At 47.0% G+C, this 21952-nt stretch overlaps 1 protein-coding gene across 7 annotated transcripts in view; it reads left to right on the forward strand.

Annotated features, from left to right (window-relative positions):
- The window catches only part of brd9 (bromodomain containing 9), a 109308-nt gene that overhangs the window by 3241 nt on the left and 84115 nt on the right, over positions 1 to 21952 (forward strand). For all 7 annotated transcript variants that reach the window (XM_072509855.1, XM_072509850.1, XM_072509849.1 and 4 more), the window contains exons 2-3: positions 1793 to 2011; positions 21545 to 21676. In XM_072509855.1, coding sequence (XP_072365956.1) covers positions 1793 to 2011; positions 21545 to 21676 — 351 coding nt within the window. The remainder of the gene's footprint in view (positions 1 to 1792; positions 2012 to 21544; positions 21677 to 21952) is intronic.

A 21952-nucleotide genomic window follows, 5' to 3' on the forward strand; every position in this document is an offset into this window, starting at 1 on the left:
TGCTGCCTCATAGCGTTGAGGACCTGGGTTTGATCCCAGCCTCAGGTCACTGCCCATGTGGAGTTTGCATGTTCTTTCCCCTGTCTGCGTGGGTCTCATCCCCACAACCCAAAAACATGCAGGGTATGTGAATTGGCCATGCTAAATTGCCCCTTAATTGGGAAAAAAGAATTGGGTACTCTAAATTTATAAAAAAGAAAATGCTGAGGGCAGCACGGTGGTACAGTGGTTAGCATTGCTGCCTCACAGCGCAGAGGTGCCAGGTTCGATCCTGGCCCTGGGTCACTGCCCATATGGAGTTTGTACGCTCTCACCCTGTCTGCGTGGGTCTCATCCCCACAACCCAAAAACGTGCAGGGTAGGTGAATTGGCAATGCTAAATTGCCCCTTAATTGGGAAAAAAAGAATTGGGTACTCTAAATTTATAAAAAATAAAATGCTGAGGGCAGTATGGTGGCGCAGTAGTTAGCATTGCTGCCTCACGGCGCGGAGGTCCCAGGTTCGATCCCGGCCCTGGGTCACTGTCCATGTGGAGTTTGCACATTCTCCCCGTGTGTTTGTGTGGGTTTCGCCCCCACAACCCAAAGATGTGCAGGTTAGGTGGATTGGCCACACTAAATTGCCCCTTAATTGGAAAAAATGAATTGGGTACACTAAATGTATATTTAAAAAAATGCTTTACAGGCAATCTCAGCATTTCTGACAGTGGAGAGAGAACGGAACTAACCTTTCGAGTCTGGATGACTCTTTGTCAAAGCCCGTTATATTTTAGTTTTGGCCCTGTTCCTGTTTAGGTTAAAATACTTAGCAAATGCAGTGTGATCACTTGCAAACTGGTAAACTCAAAGCAGGGCACATTAAAATTAGCTTTTGAGTTTCCTAATAGCAATTGCAGAATAGCATTGACATTGAAAATTTATTAGGGGAGAAAAGAAGGAAGACATTAAGCTTGCAATACAAACTTGGAATTGGACGAAATAAAAGGTTACCAACTATACTCCATTGTAATTAAGTGAAATTATTTTTTACGCAACAGCTTTGATTATAGTTGGAAGCATTTTAATCTCCGATTTGCAGTGAAAATCTGCCAGAACATTTCAGAGGCTGTTTTTTCAAGTTGTGTGATAGATTCTGATTTAATGGATATTTTGTATTCAGATAAATACAGCTTAACGCTAAGGGCACTAATTTGGCAATTGATGTGGTGTGACCTTGAGGGGGCAAACTCGTATTACTTGGGCATTAGAGCAACTTGGTGCAGTGTACCCATGTCTCTGAGCCAGAAGGTTTTTAGGTTCAAGCTCCCCTCCAGAACTGCAGTACTTAAGATTGCATTTCTCACAAGATGAGATTCAAACAGAGACACAATCTGCCTTTTCAAAATGGAAAGGAGTCCATGGCATTGTCAAGGAAAAGAAAGGGTGTTGTGTCGTCCTTGTGTCCTGACCTGTGATTATTAAAACATCAGGAACAGATTGCTGTTTGTGGGAGTTTTGTGTGTATGGATTGGCTGCTATATGTGACAGCAAAACAACAGTAATTAAAGCTCAAAGTAAATCAACTTATTGTGACTTTCTCCGGGAAATGATGCATCTTCTTTTGTCGTGAAAAAGGGCAAACCAAAAAGGGAAGGAGGAGAAAAATAACTTGTATAAAACTTTAATTAGATTTTTTGAAGTGATTATTAATGACAATTTGTTTTTATTGCCTCTCAATTTAGAGAAAATTATTGCAAAAATTGCTGACATTGGTTCTTATTCATTTATGTGTGGTGTTTTCCTCTTCATTACAGGCTTTAGCGATAAACCCCCTGAAAAGCCACTTAAGCTGGTACTGAAGGTTGGGGGAAGTGAAGTTACTGAGCTCTCTGGTTCAGGCCACGATTCCAGCTATTATGATGACCGGTCTGATCATGAGCGAGAACGACATAAAGACAAGAAAAAGAAGAAGAAAAAGAAGTCAGAGAAAGATAAACACATTTCAGATGAAGAACGTAGGAGGAGGAAGGCAAGTTGACAAACTTGGTTCGATGAAGGACAGCTTGCATTTATGTACTGCCTTTGATGTTTAAATAAATGGCCCAACACTCTTCAGAAATAAATAAGAAAACAGGCATCCAAGGGAGGGGGAGGGAGATTGGGACGATTGACTGCGATGTAGCTTGAAAAGATTGCAAAAGGTGGTGAGAAAATATGGCGGATGTAGGCTGTTAGCAAGGGAGTTCCACAATGTTTTGCCAAGGTGGCTGAAGGCTCTGCCAATGATGTTGGGACAAAGGTACATGGGATATATGAGAGATGAGAGGACCGATGCATATAGGAAGGTAGCTGAGGCTGGAGAAGCCAGTTTTGAAGGGCTGTGATGGCTAGGGGTGAGATGGTGACATTCAATTTGGTGAAAGTGAGAGAGGGGGTTGCTGTAGGTCAGGTGAAGTGAAAGGTGAACAGGAATTTGTGCAGATCAAGATGCAATTTGCTGAATTTTGCACAAGGTGGAAATTAGGAAGCAAGGTGGGCATTGTCATAATATTCGAGGTGTGGCAAAATTGGATGAGAATTTCAGCTATGGCGGCATTAGGATAGGAACAGAAGGGGGCCTTTTTCAGGATTTGAGTTTACAAACTAGAAAGATTATGCTTGAGGGGAATAGTTTTTTTTTTAGCAAAGCCAGTGTGAGGACTAGAAGAGGAATAGGAATCATTAGGAGCTGAGTGCAGAGGGTATCAAAGGAACAGAAGTTTGGTCTTATAGAAGCAATACAAGAACATTAGAAAGAGGAGTAAGAGTAGATAAGGCCTCCTATCGAGCCTGCTCCACCATTCAATACGATTATGACTGATATTGAGCTTCAATCCCATTTTCCCGTCCACTTCACACACCTGTTAATTCCCTGAGAGACCAAATATCTCTCTGTCCAGTCTTACGTGTTCAAAGATGGAGCATCGACAATCCTCTGGGGCAAAGAATTCCAAAGATTTACAACCCATTTAGTGAAGTAATTTCACCTCATCTTAGACCTCATTGATTGGTTCCTTATCCTGAGGCTGTGTTTTAGATTCCCTGAACAATGGAAGCAATCTCTCAGGGTTTACCCTACCAAGTTCCTTCAGAATTTTTGTAGGTTTCAATGAGATTGCCTCTTATTCTTCTGAACTCCAAAGAATATAAGACCAATTTATTCACTTGGGCCTGTACTCATTAAAGTTTAGAAGAATGAGAGGTCATCTTATTACGACATACAGGGTAACACCTGAGTGGTTGTTGGAGATTCTCTAACCGTAGGGCATAATTTCAGTGTGAAGGGGTCATCCATTTAAGACAGATCAGGAGAAATTTCATCTCTGACGGTAGTGAATCTTTGGAGTTGTTTACTGCAGAGGGCTGGGTCATTAAGCATGTTCAAGGCTGAGATAGACAGATTTTCAATCAGTAAGGGAATCAAGGGTTATGGGGATAAGGCAGAAAGGTGGAGTTGAGGATTATATTAGATCAGTCAAGATCTCATTGAATGACAGAGCAGACTCGATGGGCCGAATGGCCGACTTCTACTCCTACATCTTATAGGCTGGAATTCTCTTGCAGTTCACTGGCGATGGGATTCTCTGGTCCTGCTGGCAGTGCACCCCACCCATAGGTTTCCAGGCAGCTTAGGATGGCTTTAATGGGAATTCTCATTGACAGCGGCAGGACCAGAGAATCCCGCCGTCAGCGAATGGCGTGTCGCCTCCCTCCACCGATAAACATGTGACTGGGAGGCCGGAGAATCCCACCCAAGATCTTATAAAACTATCCTTAACTTCCTGAGTGAGCCAAGGATGAATTCTACTTGCTGAGTTTTTGTTCTTCAATGGAAGAACATTCTGAATTATTTATTAAATATATCCCACTGTTCGTTTTCCTCCATACCTTCAATTTGCCCAGTTAACCGTAGCCAGTTCTCCCCTCATCCTATATAATTGACTTTGTCTAAGTTTAAGACTTTTGTTTCCAGTTGGAATATGTCACTTTCAAACTTAACATGGAGCTGAATGGTATTCTGGTCACTATTTCTCAGTGGATCTTTTACCATGACTTTAGTAATTAACCCTGCTTCATTACACAATACTAAATCTAAGAAAGCTGTATTCCTTAGTCGGTTCCACCATGTACGATAAAAAACTATCAGAAACATTCTTCAAATTCCTCTTCTAGACCATTCTTGCCAGTTTGATTGTCCTTGTCTTTATGAAGATTTCCCCACAATTATTATATTTCCTTTGTTACAGGCTACAATAATTTCTTGTTTAATGCTCTGTGCAAAGGCATAACTACTGTTAGGAGGCCAATAAACTTTTCCCACCAGTGTTTTCTGACTCTTGCTATTTCTGATTTCCACCCATGCTGATTCTACTTCACGGCCTTCAGAGGTCAGATCTTCCCTCACTAATGTTTTTATCTCATCCCTTACTATTAGGGCTTTCCCACCTACTTTCCATTTGTCTGTCTTTCTGAAATATTGTGTACCCTGAAATTTTAATTTCTCAACCGTGATCACCTTGTAACCATGTTTCTGTAATGGTGATTAGATCTAAATTATTTACCTCTATTTGTGCCACTAATTTATGAGAGAATGTCCAAGGGACGAACACACCATCTGTAGTTAACCAGAAACGCTAAAGATAGTATCAAACTTAAAGAAAAAACATATTATTGAACGAAGGCAGGTGGAAGTTCAGAAGATTAGATAGAACATAACAATCATCAAGGAGGCAAAATAGGGTACAAAAAAAAGCTAGCCACAGATTTAAAAACAGCTTCTATAAATAATTTTAAAAGAAAGTGAGTGGAGAATTGATAATGGAAAACAAGGAAATGGCAGATGAATTGAACAGGTATTTTACATCAGTTTTCACTATGGAGAATACAAGTAACATTCCAGAAGTATCTACAAATCAAGAAATGGAAGTGGAGGAGGAGCTCAGGAAAATTACAATTACTAGAGAAGTCATACTGAGTAAATTGTTGGAGCTGCGGGCTGACAAGTGTGGGTCCTGTTGGATTTCATCCTAGGGTCGTAAAAAAAGTGGCTAGTGAGATAGTTGATGCATTAATTTAAATTTTCTGAAATTCCCTAGATTCAAGGAAAGTCCCATTAGATTGGAAGATAGCAAATGCAACTGCCATTATTCAAAAAGGGAGGGAGACAGAAAGCGGGCAACTACAGGCCAGTTAGCTTAACATCTGTCATACAGATAATGTTAAATGCTATTATTAAAGAAGCTGTAACAGGGCACTCGGATAAGTTCAGGGTAATTGGGCAGAGTCAACATGGTTTTGTGAAAGTGAAATCATGTTCAACTAACTTATTGGAGTTCTTTGAGGGAGTAACTTGTGCTGTGGATAAAGGGGAACCAGTGGATGTACTGTACACCGATTTCTAGAAGACATTTAGAAAATAAAAACTTGTGGTATTGGGATAATATATTGGCATGGATAGAAGCAGAGTTTGGGCATAAAAGGGTCTTTTGTTTTGTTTGGCAAGATGTATCGAGTGGTGTGCCACAGGGATCAATATTGGGACCTCAACTGTTTACAATTTATATAAACAACATGGATGGATGGGATGGTTGCCAATTTGCAGATGACACAAAGATAGGTAGGAAAGTAAGTTGTGAAGAGGGCTTAAGGAGGCTACAAAGGAGATGTAAATAGGTTAGGTGATTGGGCAAAAATCTAGCAAATGGAATATAATGTGGGGAAATGTGAAATTGTCCATTTTGGCAGGAAGAATAAAAGAGAAGCCGATTCTCTAAATGGTGTGAGATTGCAAAGCTCAGATGCAGAGGGATTGGAGTTTCTTAGTGCATGAATCGCAAAAGGCTAGTATGCTCGTACAGCAAGTAATCAGGAAACCTAATATAATGTTATCATTTATTGTGAGGGGAATTGAATACAAAAATAGGGAAGTTATGCTTCAGTTATGCAGGACACTAGTGAGACCACACCTGGAGGATCGAGTACAATATTGGTCACCTTATTTAAGGAAGGATGTAAATGCATTGGAAGCAGTTCAGAGAAGGTTTAGCAGACTAATACCTGGAGGAAAGGTTGGATAGGCTTGGCCTGTATCCGTTGGAATTTATAAGAATAAGAGGCAACTTGATTGAAACATACAAGATCCTGAGGAGTCTTGACAGGGTGAATGTGAGGAGGATGTTTCCTCTTGGGAGAGAATCTAGAACTAGAGGTCACTGTTTTAAAATAAAGGGTTGCCCATTTAGAATGGAGATGAGATGAAATATTTTCTCAGAAAAGGTTGTGAATCTTTGGAACTCTCTTCCTGAAAAGGTAGTGGAAGCAGTGTCTTTGAATATTTTTTAGGCAGAACGTGCTAGATTCTTGGTAAGCAAGAGGGTGATAGATTATCACAGGTAGGTGGGATGCATATTTGAGGTGACCATCAGATCAACCATGACTTTAAGTGGCGGAGCAGGCTCAAGGGATCGAATGGCCTACTGCTCCTTGTTCATATGTTCCTAGCTATCTTATTGCAGATGCTTTATGCATTCAGATAAAGAATCTTTCAATTTCATTTTTTATTTCTAATCCTGTAATGACCTTATTCATTGATGTACACTTTTTGATAAACTTTTACTGTCCCATTCTGCTTGTCTTTGCCAACGTCACTGTACTGTTCGGATACCTCAACCATTCTCTTTCCATTCTTAAGTCTTCTTTCACCTCAACCCCCTCCCACCCCTCGTGTTTTTAAATGCACAATTATTATGTTAGCTAGATCAGTGTTTTTCAAACTATTTTTTCTGGGACCCACTTTTACCAACCATCGGACCTTCGGGACCTGCGTTGGCCGATGTTTGCGACCCATGCTGCCGATCTTAGCGACCCGCCATTATAGCTTATCTTTAACGTGGCAGGTGAGCCCGCTTGGTCCTCACAATTTCACTAGTTTCGTTATTCACTGTTACATTTTTGAAAAGGACTTCAGTTCTTTGATTTAGGTTCTCGCTGATCCTTTGAGAAAAAGCAAAAGGTTTGCCCTCAAACTCGCCATGGTTAGTCTTCAAATGCCTTTGAAGATTTGAGATTTTTAAACTTCTATTTGTCAGTACTTTCCTGCATGCAACACACATGGGCTTTGCGTCCTGATTTGCACTCACATAATTAAAGCCATACCTCAAGAAATCAGCTTTATACTGCTTTGTTCCCGATTTCAGTTTCTTCTTAACTGATTGTTCACCAGAGGCCCTGGAACTCTGGATCAGCTTACACCAGCACTGCTTTGTCATGTTGTGGACTCTCCTGAGAAACTCTCTCCAGCAGATTTAATTGTGAGATCCTGACCTGTTTGTGTCTCTGGTCGTCTCTCTTCCTTATTACAATATAATCCATCTTCACTCGTCACACGGTCCTGTTGCTTGCTTGCTGGCAGCTACACAATGGAGGAATATCTCCTTTATGATTTTGCACCCAAAGCATGGACGTACAGGGCCAGTGTACATGCTGGGCGCAATTCCATCTCTCTGCCATTGCCGCTGGTGGAAGGACTCCATCGTTCCTATTTAAAGGCCGATCGCGACTGGCATTCTTTCTTTTACTTTGAAATTTTATTTCCAAAACCTGATTTTTCCAAGTTTATGACTTTTTACTGCTGAAAATTAAAACAATTTCAGTTCAACATGTGAATCCTTACATTTACACACAAACTTTGTTTTCAATATATTCCCAGGTCTTTCGAAATGTAAACAAGTTATGAGAAAAAGTACAATCTTGTTTTTACTTTACAAACTATGACTTTAGAGGCGATGAAGTAACTTGTCAAACACACACAATGTCACTATTTCTTACTGGTTCCACTGCATTGCACTGTCCTAACATCCAAGTAATCTCCTGCTCCATTCTCACCAAAAGCACTTACTTCCTGGTTTCCAGAGAATGGCTACACAAAGTTATGACTGTGTAGGTTTTTTCCACCATTGACATGTGACTGGCAACAAACCTGGCCTGGCTTCCTTCTCACTGTCACACTTCAGTCACAGACTGCTGACCACTCTTCACGTCGTGGGAATGCAAGCAGACATTCTGCCGGCCTTTGAACAGCTTGGCCACGGAGCCACAGGCCGCATACTACCGATCGGCGGCGGGGGAAGAGTTGAGCACCGCGCAGAGGACGAGCACCAAAGCAGAGCTCCAAACTGGATTCACCACTGTTAGTATCGCGCGCCCACATGGATGCCTGTTAGCCCATGTCCCCAACGCCCCGCGCAGTGAGAAACACAGTCCAGCGGCACACCACCCCCTCAAATGCCGCAAACTATCGGAGACTGCCCGCAACCGTCATTCTTTTTTTAAAAAATATATTTTATTCAAAATGTTTGGCCAACCATGACAGTACATTGTGTATCCTTTACACAGTAATATAACAATATAAATAACAATGGCCAGTTTTAAGCAAGAAATAAATAATATATTATGGTTATTTCTTATTGGGGACCACACCGAGGCTCCCGTCTTACCCCTATGCCATCTCCACTGCTCCCAGATTTTCAGAGTAGCCACCACCACCGGGCTTGTGGTGTATTTCTTCGGTGAGAACGGCAACGGCGCCGTCACCATAGCTTGTAGGCTAGTCCCCCTGCAGGACGCCCTCTCCAATCTCTTCCACGCCGCTCCCTCCTCTTCTCCCATCCACTTACCTACCATTGAGATATTGGCGGCCCAGTAGTAATCACTTAGGCTCGGTAGTGCCAGCCCCCCCCTATCCCTACTACGCTGCATAAATCCCCTCCTCACTCTCGGGGTCTTCCCGGCCCACACAAAACTCATGATATTCTTCTCAATCCTTTTGAAAAAAAGCCTTCGTGATCACCACCGGGAGGCACTGAAACACAAAAAGGAATCTCGGGAGGACCACCATTTTAACCGCCTGCACCCTCCCTGCCAGTGACAGGGATACCATGTCCCATCTCTTGAAGTCCTCCTCCATCTGTTCCACCAACCGCGTTAAATTTAACCTATGCAATGTACCCCAATTCTTGGCTATCTGGATCCCCAAGTAGCGAAAGTCCCTTGTTACCTTCCTCAGCGGAAAGTCCTCTATTTCTCTGCTCTGCTCCCCTGGATGCACCACAAACAACTCGCTTTTCCCCATATTCAGTTTATATCCTGAAAATTCTCCAAACTCCCCAAGGATCCGCATTATCTCTGGCATCCCCTCCGCCGGGTCCGCCACATACAACAACAAATCGTCCGCATACAGAGATACCCGGTGTTCTACTCCTCCCCTGAGTACTCCCCTCCACTTCCTGGAACCCCTCAGTGCTATTGCCAGGGGCTCAATCGCCAGTGCAAACAATAATGGGGACAGAGGACATCCCTGCCTCGTCCCTCTATGGAGCCGAAAATATGCAGACCCCCGTCCATTCGTGACCACGCTCGCCATCGGGGCCCTATACAGCAGCTGTACCCATCTAATATACTCATCTCCAAAGCCAAATCTCCTCAACACCTCCCACAAATAATCCCACTCCACTCTATCAAATGCTTTCTCGGCATCCATCGCCACCACTATCTCCGCTTCCCCCTCTGGTGGGGGCATCATCATTACCCCTAGCAGCCTCCGTATATTCGTATTCAGCTGTCTCCCCTTCACAAATCCAGTTTGGTCCTCATGGACCACCCCGGGACACAATCCTCTATCCTCATTGCCATTCCTTGGCCAGAATCTTACCGTCTACATTCAGGAGGGAAATAGGCCTATAGGACCCGCATTGCAGCGGGTCTTTTTCTTTCTTTAGGAGAAGCGATATCGTTGCCTCAGACATAGTCGGGGGCAGCTGTCCCCTTTCCCTCGCCTCATTAAAGGTTCTCATCAGTAGCGGGGCGAGCAAGTCCACGTATTTCCTGTAAAATTCAACTGGGAATCCATCCGGTCCCGGAGCCTTCCCCGCCTGCATGCTCCTAATTCCTTTCACTACTTCCTCCATTTCGATCTGTGCTCCCAGTCCCACCCTCTCCTGCTCCTCCACCTTAGGAAATTCCAGCTGGTCCAGAAAACACATCATTCTCTCCTTCCCATCTGGGGGCTTAGCTTCATATAATCTTTCATAGAATGCCTTGAACACTCCATTCACTCTCTCCGCTCCCCGCTCCATCTCTCCCTCCTCATCCCTCACTCCCCCATTTCCCTCGCTGCTCCCCTTTTCCTCAATTGGTGGGCCAGCAACCTGCTCGCCTTCTCCCCATATTCGTATTGTACACCCTGTGCCTTCCTCCACTGTGCCTCTGCAGTACCCGTAGTCAGCAAATCAAATTCTACGTGTAGCCTTTGCCTTTCCCTGTACAGTCCCTCCTCCGGTGCCTCCGCATATTGCCTGTCCACCCTCAGAAGTTCTTGCAGCAACCGCTCCCGTTCCCTACTCTCCTGCTTTCCTTTATGTGCCCTGATTGATATCAGCTCCCCTCTAACCACTGCCTTCAGCGCCTCCCAGACCACTCCCACCTGGACCTCCCCATTATCATTGAGTTCCAAGTACTTTTCAATACACCCCCTCACCCTTAGACACACACCCTCATCCGACATTAGTCCCATGTCCATTCTCCAGGGTGGACGCCGTTCTTTTTCCTCCCCTATCTCCAAGTCCACCCAATGTGGAGCGTGATCCGAAATAGCTCTGGCCGTATACTCCGTCCCCCTCACCTTCGGGATCAGCACCCTTCCCAAAACAAAAAAGTCTATTCGCGAATAAACTTTGTGGACATAGGAGAAAAACGAAAACTCCTTACTCCTAGGTCTACTAAATCTCCATGGGTCTACTCCTCCCATCTGCTCCATAAAGTCTTTAAGCACCTTGGCTGCTGCCGGCCTCCTTCCAGTCCTGGACCTCGATCTGTCCAGCCCTGGTTCCAGCACCGTGTTAAAATCTCCACCCATTACCAACTTCCCCACCTCTAGGTCCGGGATACGTCCTAACATGCGCCTCATAAAGTTGGCATCATCCCAGTTCGGGGCATATACGTTCACTAAGACCACCGCCTCCCCCTGTAATTTGCCACTCACCATCACGTATCTGCCCCCACTATCCGCCACTATGGTCTTTGCCTCAAACATTACCCGCTTCCCCACTAATATAGCCACCCCCCTGTTTTTCGCATCCAGCCCCGAATGAAACACCTGCCCCACCCATCCTTTGCGTAGTCTAACCTGGTCTATCAGTTTCAAATGCGTCTCCTGTAACATAACCACATCTGCCTTAAGTTTCTTTAGGTGTGCGAGTACCCGTGCCCTCTTTATCGGCCCGTTCAGCCCTCTCACATTCCACGTGATCAGCCGGGTTGGGGGGCTCTTTACCCCCCCCCCCCTTGTCGATTAGCCATCCCCTTTTACCCAGCTCCTCACCCGGTTCCCACGCAGCTGTGTCCCCCCCCCCCCAGGCGGTGCCCCCCCGCTCCGCCCACCCCACCCCACCCCATACCAGCTCCCCCTTCTCCCCAGCAGCAGCACCCAGTAAATCCCCCCCTCCCATCCCCCCCGCTCCGCCCACCCCACCCCACCCCATACCAGCTCCCCCTTCTCCCCAGCAGCAGCACCCAGTAAATCCCCCCCTCCCATCCCCCCCGCTAGATCCTCCACTAGCGTAGTTACACCCCCCATGTTGCTCCCAGAAGTCAGCATACTCTGGCCGACCTCGGCTTCCCCCCGTGACCTCGGCTCGCACCGTGCGACGCCCCCTCCTTCCTGCTTCCCTATTCCCGCCATAATTATCATAGCGCGGGAACAAAGCCCGCGCTTCCCTTTTGGCCCCGCCCCAATGGCCAACGCCTCCACCTCCCTTCCTCCCTCCCCCACAACCTGTGGAAGAGAGAAACGTTCCCGGGTCGCAGGATTAACAACATAAAAATCCTCTCTCCCCCATTTTTTCCCCCCTCTTCGCCCCCCATATTCGCCCCACCACTTTGTCTCGAACGTTCTTTTTTAATAACCCACTCATTCCAATTTCTCTTCAACAATAAATGTCCACGCCTCATCCGCCGTTTCAAAGTAGTGGTGCTTCCCTTGATATGTGACCCACAGTCTTGCCGGCTGCAGCATTCCAAATTTGATCATCTTTTTATGAAGCACCGCCTTGGCCCGATTAAAGCTCGCCCTCCTTCTCGCCACCTCCGCACTCCAGTCTTGATATACGCGGATCACCGCGTTCTCCCATCTACTGCTCCGAGTTTTCTTTGCCCATCTTAAGACCATCTCTCTGTCCTTAAAACGGAGGAATCTCACCACTATGGCTCGAGGAATTTCTCCAGCCCTCGGTCTTCGCGCCATAACTCGATAGGCTCCCTCCACCTCCAGCGGACCCATCGGGGCCTCCGATCCCATCAACGAGTGCAGCATCGTGCTCACATATGCCCCGACGTCCGCCCCCTCTGCACCTTCAGGAAGACCAAGAATCCTTAAATTCTTCCTCCTCGTATTATTCTCCAGCACCTCCAGCCTTTCCACACATCGTTTATGGTGTGCCTCGTGCATCTCCGTCTTCACCACCAGGCCCTGTATATCGTCCTCGTTCTGGGCAACCTTTGCCTTCACGACCCGAAGCTCCCGCTCCTGGGTCTTTTGCTCATCTTTTAGCCCTTCAATCGCCAGTAATATCGGGGCCAACAGCTCCTTCTTCATCTCCTTTTTAAGCTCTTCCACGCAGCGTTTCAAAAACCCGTGTTGTTCAGGGCCCCATATTAAACTGCCACCTTCCGATGCCATCTTGGTTTTTGCTTGCCTTCCTTGCCGCTGCTCTAAAGGATCCACCGCAATCCGGCCACTTTCCTCTCCTTTTTCCATCCGTATCCAGGGGGGATTCCCTTCTGGTTTACCGCACAGTGCTTTTAGCCGTTAAAATTGCCGTTGGGGCTCTTATTGAGAGCCCAAAAGTCCGTTCCGCCGGGAGCTGCCGAAACGTGCGACTTAGCTGGTCATCGCCGCACCCGGAAGTCCCGCAACCGTCATTCTTAAAAGACGGCCGCTGCCGTTGCGGGTCTTCTTCCCGCAATCGGAATGCCAGAACCGATCGCTCAGCGACCCTCCAACACCTGCCTGCGACCCACCTGCGGGTCACGACCCTGAGTTTGAAAAACCCTGACCTAGATGGAATTAGCTATCCTGCTTTATGAAAATAGTGACAAAGTTGCATTGTGCTCAGTCTAATGATTGCCAAGCTTCATGTGCTTGTCAGAATTTGCAAATTTATGGGGCAGCACGGTGGCACAGTGGGTTAGCCCTGTTGCTTCACGGCGCTGAGGTCCCAGGTTCGATCCTGGCTCTTGGTCACTGTCCGTGTGGAGTTTGCACATTCTCCCCGTGTGTTTGTGTGGGTTTCGCCCCCACAACCCAAAAGATGTGCAGGCTAGGTGGATTGGCCACGCTAAATTGGCCCTTAATTGGAAAAAATGAATTGGGTCCTCTAAATTTATTTAAAAACAGAATTTGCAAATTTGCCAGCCCCTTGGTGTATTTTATTGTTTATATTTTGTATTGAAGTTTTAGTCTTGCAAACACGAAAACTTGTTTCACACCAGAATAAACTCTATATTTAATTTTAAGTTGATCAAGCAAAATGTATTTTGGCAACAAATTCCCACTTTGTTTAATTTGCTTACATTTCAAAAGATTGGTAGATTAATTTTGTTTAGTTCAATAATGGTCAGAAGTAAGCTGTTCTCAGGTTTTGTTACCTTTTGTGAAAGGGAGCGATTGAGCGATGTGCCATAGAGAGCAACCTATCCAGCTGCATCACAGCTTGGTATGGCAACTGCTCGGCCCAAGATCACAAGAAACTGCAGAGTGTGGTGAACTCAGCCCAATGCGTCACACAAGCTTGCCACCCCCACATTGATTCTGTTCCACTGCCTAAGGAAGGCAGACATTATCAGAGACCCCTCCCACCCTGGCTTTGCCCTCTTTCAGACCCTTCCATCAGGCAGAAGAAACTGAAGTCTGAAGACCTGAGCATCCAGACATAGGAACAGCTTCTTCCTCACAGTTACTAGACTCTCCCTCGGACTGATCTGTTCCCTGTAAGAACACTATTCACGACGCCTTATGCTGCTCATGTATTTGCTTTGGCTGTCCCTCGTTCCACACTGTAACCAATCACTATTTGTCGATGTACCATCTGTCACTGTACTCTTGATTATTCTTTTTGTCTACTATGTACATACTGTGTACGCTCCCTTGGCTGCAGAAAAATACTTTTCACTATTCCGGTACACGTGACAAATAAATAAATCGAACAGGTGGAGACAACTCTCAAGTACTGGTATGTTTCCATATGAATTTATTCTTGCAGTAACATCAGTAGATTTAGTAACGTTACAGAATTATGAAAGTTTGTCTGTGAATGTGTATGTGCGCCTCTCTCTCCATGGTAAATTTTAGGATGCTTGTGTTTCCTTTGGGCGTAGTGCTGACAGCCAAGTGCTCTTAGAAATATGTAGAAGTTACAAGAAACAAGTTGTTTGACCCAAACAGTCCGTGACTCATTTGGCCCTCTTTGCAAGCAGACATTCCGAAGTCATATTTACTTGCCCTATGTGTTTTTCGTTATTCATGTATTGAGTGTAATCTCTAATATTGATATCTCAGTATTAATATCTGCCTCTGCCTATAGCCTTGCGTGTAAATTCCACAGCCTCCCAACTCCATGTAAATAAATTTCTCATGTCCTCTGTTCTAAATCTGGATTTGATCTTCTAGCTATGGCTCCTCATCCATGGCCCCTCAGCTGGTGAAAAGTTAGTTTGTATTCTTTCTTGTCCAATATTTTATCATTTTAAACTCAGTTGCCACATAATCTCATATCTAACATAAAAAATACTTCAAGTCCCCTCCGTAGTTGTAGTTCCTTAAGCCAGGTCCACCCGAGTGCATCTGCATCTAAATCTCATTCACCTTCCAATAGATTGGAGTCCAATACTGCACACTACTCCAACTGAGATTTTTTGGGGTTTTTTTAACATCTCACTTCTCATGATGAAAATTGGAATAGCATGTTGGAAAGAGGTGGTGAACTCCGAAGTTGTTAAGAGTGAGATGATGGACTTCCAGGTGCGGCTATGCAGAGCTAGGTCGCATATTCGGCAGCTCCCGCTTGGAACGGACTTTTGGGCTCTTTTACAGGGCCCCCACGGCATTTGTTTGACATTTCCCGGTGTGGGAAGAAGGCTGCAGCATTCCCCTGACAGTGTCCCCCAGGAGTGTTGTGTCTTTTGGCTACCAGACCCGGCAGAAACAGTGAAAGATTTGGCTTGTGTTGCAGCAGTAGACGAGGGCCTCTTCCAGCATGCAGGCGGGGGAAGGGCAAGCTTAAAGCTGCAATCCGGCTTGACTCTATCAAAGGTGAATTCTAGCAGCAGAGGGAACAACTGTGAAAAGATATACCAGGGCCATTGAAGAAGCAGGGACGAGGCTTCTGGTGGTGGCCATGGAGGAGTAGGTCGCGCATTCGTCAGCTCCCGTCTGGAGCCGACTCTCAGACCTTTTTCAGGAGTTTCCATAGACTTTTTGGGGCAGACTGGTGAAGCAAACACTGCCAACTTCTATGAAACAGACCAGAAGTGTAACGGCCAAAGGAGCGGCACTGGAGCAACGGGAGAAGCAAGGGAAAGAAAACAAAATGGCGGCGGCCAGGGACAAAGGGGAGCTGCAGGAGTACATCAAGCGCTGCTTCGAGGAGCAGCGCAAGGAGATGCGCAAAGAGATGTTGGCGCCTATGCTTTCGGCAATTGAAGGACTCGGGATCACGCAGAAGGCCCACGAAGCTAAGATCCAGGAGGTACAGAAAAGAGTCAGTCAGAACGAGGACGAGCTCATGGGCCTGGCGGTGAGAGTGGAGCAGAACGAGGCGCAACACAAGAGGTGGGCGCGAAGACTCGAAGACCTGGAGAACAGGTCGAGGAGAAAGAATCTGCGAAACCTGGGTATCCCTGAGGGAGTGGAGGGGGCTGATGCCGGGGCATACACGAGCACGATGCTCGAGGCGATGATGGGCACGAAGGCCCCTTCGAGGCCGCTGGAGTTGGACGGGGCACATCGGGTGCTGGCGAAGAAGCCCCAGGCAAATGAGCCGCCAAGGGCGATGGTGGTGAGGTTCCACCAGTTCACGGACAGAGAGTGGGTCCTGAGATGGGCCAAGAAGGAGCGGAGCAGTAATTGGGACAATGCAGAGATCCGAATATACCCGAACTGGAGCACGGAGGTTGCAAAGCGGAGAGCGGGTTTCAACCGGGCCAAAGCGGCGTTGTACCGGAAAGAAGTGAAATTCGGAATGCTGCAGCCAGCGCGACTGTGGGTCACATACAAGGGCCAACACTATTACTTCGAAACGCCTGAAGAGACGTGGACCTTTGTACAAGCCGAAAAGTTGGACTCCATCTGAGGATTTGTGAGGGTGGGGGGGATGTTTTGGGGTTTGATGTGTGATGGTCGTTGTAAATAGGGGGTCAATCACGCGCAGGAAATGTTACATGGGCTGGGGGAGAGAGACAAGGCCACGACAGGAGCTGCACCAGAGGGGGCGGAGCGGGCTTTGGAAGGCGCGGGAAGAAAGGCGGGAAGGGGAACGAATGATTGCATATGGATTGGGAGACTCCCACGCGGGGAGGTCAATGGGACGGCGGGGGAAGCCGGGGTCAGCAGGCGTCAGCTGACTTACGGGAGTGACATGGGGGAGCAAAAAAGCTAGACAGGGGTCTAGCGGGGGGAAGGGGGGGGGGGGAGGGTTGCTGCTGCACTGGCCGATAGGGAATGGGACACAGAAGAGGTGGTCGGGACGGGGGTCCCCCCTCTGGGGGACTGGAGGGTGAGGGAGGCGTGGACACGGGACTGGCCCAGAAAAGGAGATGGCTAGTCGACGGGGCGAGTGGGGGGGGGGGGGGGGTGAGAGCCCCTCCAATCCGGCTGATAACGTGGAATGTGAGGGGTCTGAATGGGCCGGTGAAGAGGGCTCGAGTGTTCGCGCACTTAAAGGGACTGAAGGCGGACGTGGCCATGCTCCAAGAGACACATCTGAAGGTAGCTGACCAGGTCAGGTTAAGAAAGGGATGGGTAGGACAGGTATTCCACTCGGGACTGGACGCGAAGAATAGAGGGGTGGCAATATTGGTGGGAAAGCGGGTGTCATTTGAGGCCAAGACTATTGTAGCGGACAATGGAGGGCGATAAAGATGGGACATGTTACCGCTCTCGCTGGCGGGTAGAGTGCAGTCGGTCAAAATGGTGGTCCTTCTGAGGTTTCTGTTTGTGTTTCAGTGCCTTCCCATCGTGAGCACCAAGGCCTTTTTTTAAGAGAGTAGGCAGGAGTATTATGGGGTTTGTGTGGGCGAATAAGACCCCGAGAGTAAGGAGAGGGTTCCTGGAACGCAGTAGGGGCCGAGGAGGGTTGGCGCTGCCAAACCGGGGGGGCTACTACTGGGCAGCAAATGTGGCGATGATCCGCAAGTGGGTTATGGAGGGAGAGGGGGCGGCATGGAAGAGGATGGAGATGGCGTCCTGTAAAGGAACGAGCCTGGGGATGTTGGCGACGGCACCGCTGCCGCTCTCGCCGACAAAGTATACCACGAGCCCGGTGGTGGCGGCAACGCTAAGGATCTGGGGCCAGTGGAGACGGCACCGGGGTGCAATGGGAGCATCGGTGTTGTCCCCGATCAAGGGTAACCACCGGTTTGTCCCGGGGAAGATGGACGGTGGGTTCCAGAGCTGGCATCGGGCGGGGATTGGAAGAATGGGGGACCTGTTCATCGACGGGACGTTTGCGAGCCTAGGGGAACTGGAGGAGAAGTTCGAGTTACCCCCGGGAAATGCCTTTAGATATATGCAGGTGAGGGCTTTTGTGAGGCGACAGGTGAGGGAATTCCCGTTGCTCCCGGCACAAGAAATTCAAGACAGGGTGATCTCGGGTGTATGGGTCGGGGAGGGCAAGGTGTCAGAAATACACCAGGAGTTGAAAGAAGAGGGGGAAGCGCTGGTAGAAGAGTTGAAGGGTAAATGGGAGGAGGAGCTGGGGGAGGAGATCGAGGAAGGTCTGTGGGCTGATGCCCTAGGTAGGGTTAATTCCTCCTCCTCGTGTGCCAGGCTCAGCCTGATACAATTTAAGGTGGTCCACAGAGCGCACTTGACGGGGGCGAGGTTGGGTAGGTTCTTTGGGGTAGAGGACAGATGTGGAAGGTGCTCAGGGAGCCCGGCGAACCATGTCCATATGTTTTGGTCATGCCAGGCACTGGAGGGGTTCTGGAGAGGAGTGGCGGGAGCAATATCTCAGGTGGTGAAAGTCCGGGTCAAGCCAAGCTGGGGGCTAGCAATATTTGGAGTAGTGGACGAACCGGGAGTGCAGGAGGCGAAAGAGGCCGGCATTCTGGCCTTTGCGTCCCTAGTAGCCTGGCGAAGGATCTTGCTAATGTGGAAGGAGGCGACGCCCCCCAGCCTGGAGGCCTGGATAAATGATATGGCTGGGTTCATAAAGTTGGAGAGGATTAAGTTCGCCTTGAGAGGGTCTGCGCAGGGGTTCTACAGGCGGTGGCAACCGTTCCTAGACTATCTCGCGGAGCGTTAGAGGAAGGTCAGTCAGCAGCAGCAGCAACCTTGGGGGGAGGGGGGGGGCGGGTGCCGTCCTCTCTAAGTCCGCCCCGCAAGAAGATGGCGGACGGATCTTGCGGGGCCGCGGAAGGAAGGAGGTCCTCCTTCAGAGAGGACGACCCGACGATCGGTGGGCACCGATCGTCAGGCCACCTCACATTTGAGGTATCCCCCGGTGCAGAATCCCCCCTCGCCCCCCCGCAGGCCGCCCCCCCAGCGTTCGCGCGCTGTTCCCGACGGCAGCGACCAGGTGTGGACGGTGCCGGGGGGAACCCGCCGTTTTGGCCTGGCCGCTCGGCCCATCCGAGCCTGAGAATAGCAGGGGTGCCGGAGAATCGCCATTTTGGGTGTCTCCGGCGATTCTGCGGCCAGATTCTGCGATTCCCGGAACTCGACCGGGCCGTTCCCGCCGCTTGGGAGAATTGCGGGAGGGCGTCGGACCGGCGACCCGGGAAATTATGGCGGCCTAGGCAATTCTCCCAACCGCGCGGGAGTGGAGAATCTCGCCCAACATGTTTGCATGTAAACATTAGCACAGAATAGTTGGCCAAATTCTGAGATTCCCCTCTCAAAGTCTTGCACCAAAACTGCTTTGCCTTCCTGATATGTCAGATTGTTTCCATCTCCTTCTCAAATTCTGATATTATGGAAATTGACCGATGTGAGTTGGTGACTTTTCTTGCGTCAATACTCATCACTGAACACCCATTCTGCCACTTAGTATCAACTAGCCTGTCTAGCAGTCCATTTCTTCTGTGTCTCAATCTTGCTCTTGCTGTTGTTCAGCACCCAGCTCATTCTGTGATGTACTCTTGGCTCGGATTTAGAGGAGTAAGCTGATTTAAGAGCGCTGGCAAGATCTGACATCTAGTGTTTGGATTATAATGTGAATCTGAGATTTGAAATACTACAGATTGATATCTGACCTGAACTGAAGGTGGCTCTGTGATTAAGCAGGGGAGAGCTGTTTGGGAAATATTGGAGAGTGCTCTGGGATTACACGGTGAGAAGGGACGCAAGCCATTGGAATTTACCTGGAATACAGGTAGTGGGGTTTCAAGCACGACAAGGTGCTGAGGTTAGGAGCATGCCGGGTTAGAGCTAAGGTGGCAGTATGCTGGATAAGGATGGGTTTGGCAGTATTGAAGATCTGCGATGAGTTGGGCTTGGGCTAGGGAGCAAAAAAGCACGGTTACTAAGAGAAATGAAGGGGGAAAATGTTTTCTTAATTTCACTACTGGTTCCTGATGGGCAACTTGAAATCATGATCAATTATTTTTGCATGCGTGGTAGATTGCACGTGGTAAATCCTACTGCCTGACTGATGGTTTTGGTACTGGGTTCTTCAACCTGACAACATTTGAGAGAATAAAATATACCTGAGTATCAGATAAACAATGTCCTGAAATGGGCTGAGCTTCGGAATATCATGTTGTTCTTGTAACATCTAAATAGCTGTAGAATTTCTAAGTTTGAATTTTAGCCTTGACCCTAAAGGGTGACCTAGTCTCTATTTGAGACCAGAGAAACTGAGAAGGAGACCATTTTTGGATTTTTCCGATTGCGGCTCCTGGTGGAATGTTGAAGTATCAATAATATCTGTAAATAATTGTTCGGAGAGATATTTTTACAAGGAATAAGTGTTGAAATGATTTCTAAAGTTGTGAGATGCAGTACTTTATAATTTTTTGCAAATGTCCACAATTAGAGACTGGCATTGCAATCAGTGGTTAGAACATGATCTTAACTTTAGTATCTGATATTCTGGACTTGCTAATTGCATCCACTCTAGGTAATGGAGGCAGGGAGGAGAACAGCATGCACATTAACCCAGGAGCATATAGCGGATAAAAATGGCGTATGTGCAAAGGACTTGAACATGGAAACGTGTCTTGGATTCTTGTGTAGAGCAATGCTAATTTTCCGGACACCGTAGGATCTTGTGTGGCTGTGTAGTTTTCCTGAAGGAACAACTAGTGTTGCTAAATACTAAACAAATCCTTAATCTCACTTAGTTACAGGTTCAAGACCAGTTGGCAGTAGCCAACTTTTGTTTGCCGATATTATATCTCGAAGACCAGGTATGTATTTTGGTAGTTCCAGGCAGTATCTGGAACTGAAAGGTTGAACACTTCACAAGGGCCGGGTGTTTTGACTCACACCTTGAGCTGGTCAAGACATTAAGACCAATGGCTGCGCATTTTAGAATATTTTCTGGTATTGAAAACTGTTTCGCTTCTATAAAATCTTCCTATTGACTGATTTCAATACAACGCGAGAGTCATATCAGTTGTCTTGGGCAATAAAATCATTACCATATTATAAAAAACATTAAATATTTGATAATAAAATAACCCCGTACATGTTACAATTGACTGGTTGTTTAGCGTCTTGAACATTAATTTATTAGTGCTATGCCAAACAAGGCCCAGTTTATCTAATGTACAAACAGAAAATGCTGGATGCCTTTTTGACCCCTTCGTAGACTTTTTGCACAACTAGAATGAAAGCATCATACAGTTCTGCTTGCTGTGCTTTAGCAATGATACAAACATGCATTTTTGTATGGAAAGTATTGAGTACCATACCGTGTCCATTCCAACTGGCTTTATGACCTGTGTACTTGTACTCAAAGGAAAAAAGACAAATTGAAAACATGGCACCATTCTTGCCACTTGAACATTCTTCTAAAATAAACAACTTTTTAGCATGTGCTTTCTGAGACTTTTTCTCCGTAAAGGTAACCCTTTACACTATTGCATGTTTGTACCCTATTATTACCATGGTGGCACAAAACTAATGGTACTCTTCCATAAATTGTTAGTGTTCACGATATTCACTGATCATCTGTATCAGTGACAACCTAAATGAAATCAGATGTGATGATATATTCTGCCAACTGACATTGGTTGTTTTGCGACACAGGAAGAGAAGAAGCGAAAACGTGAAAAAGAACACTTAGACAGCGAGGCTGATGCTGACGAGTTTGATCCAGGAAAAAGGATTGAAATTGAACCCCCAACAGATCGACCAGTCCGATCATGCAGAACAAAGGAACAAGGTAAGAATATTTTGTTCGTCAGGTTTTTTGTTTTGTTTCCTTGGCTGGACTGCCAATGCAAAGTGCAGCTAGAAGTAGGAGGAAGTATTACATGGGATCATGTTTATATAAACGATGCAATTACAGAGAGAAATACAGTTAATATTTCAGAACCCTAATTTCAGATGTCCAACAGTTGCAGTATTTAGCTTTTGTTCCATGTGTAACCCTGCATTGTAGAGCCTTATGCACATGAAACATTAACCCATCTTTCCCTTTAGAGGCCATGATGTTTTT

Source organism: Scyliorhinus torazame, chromosome 6, assembly GCF_047496885.1.
Source record: "Scyliorhinus torazame isolate Kashiwa2021f chromosome 6, sScyTor2.1, whole genome shotgun sequence".
Taxonomy (NCBI): Eukaryota; Metazoa; Chordata; class Chondrichthyes; order Carcharhiniformes; family Scyliorhinidae; genus Scyliorhinus; species Scyliorhinus torazame.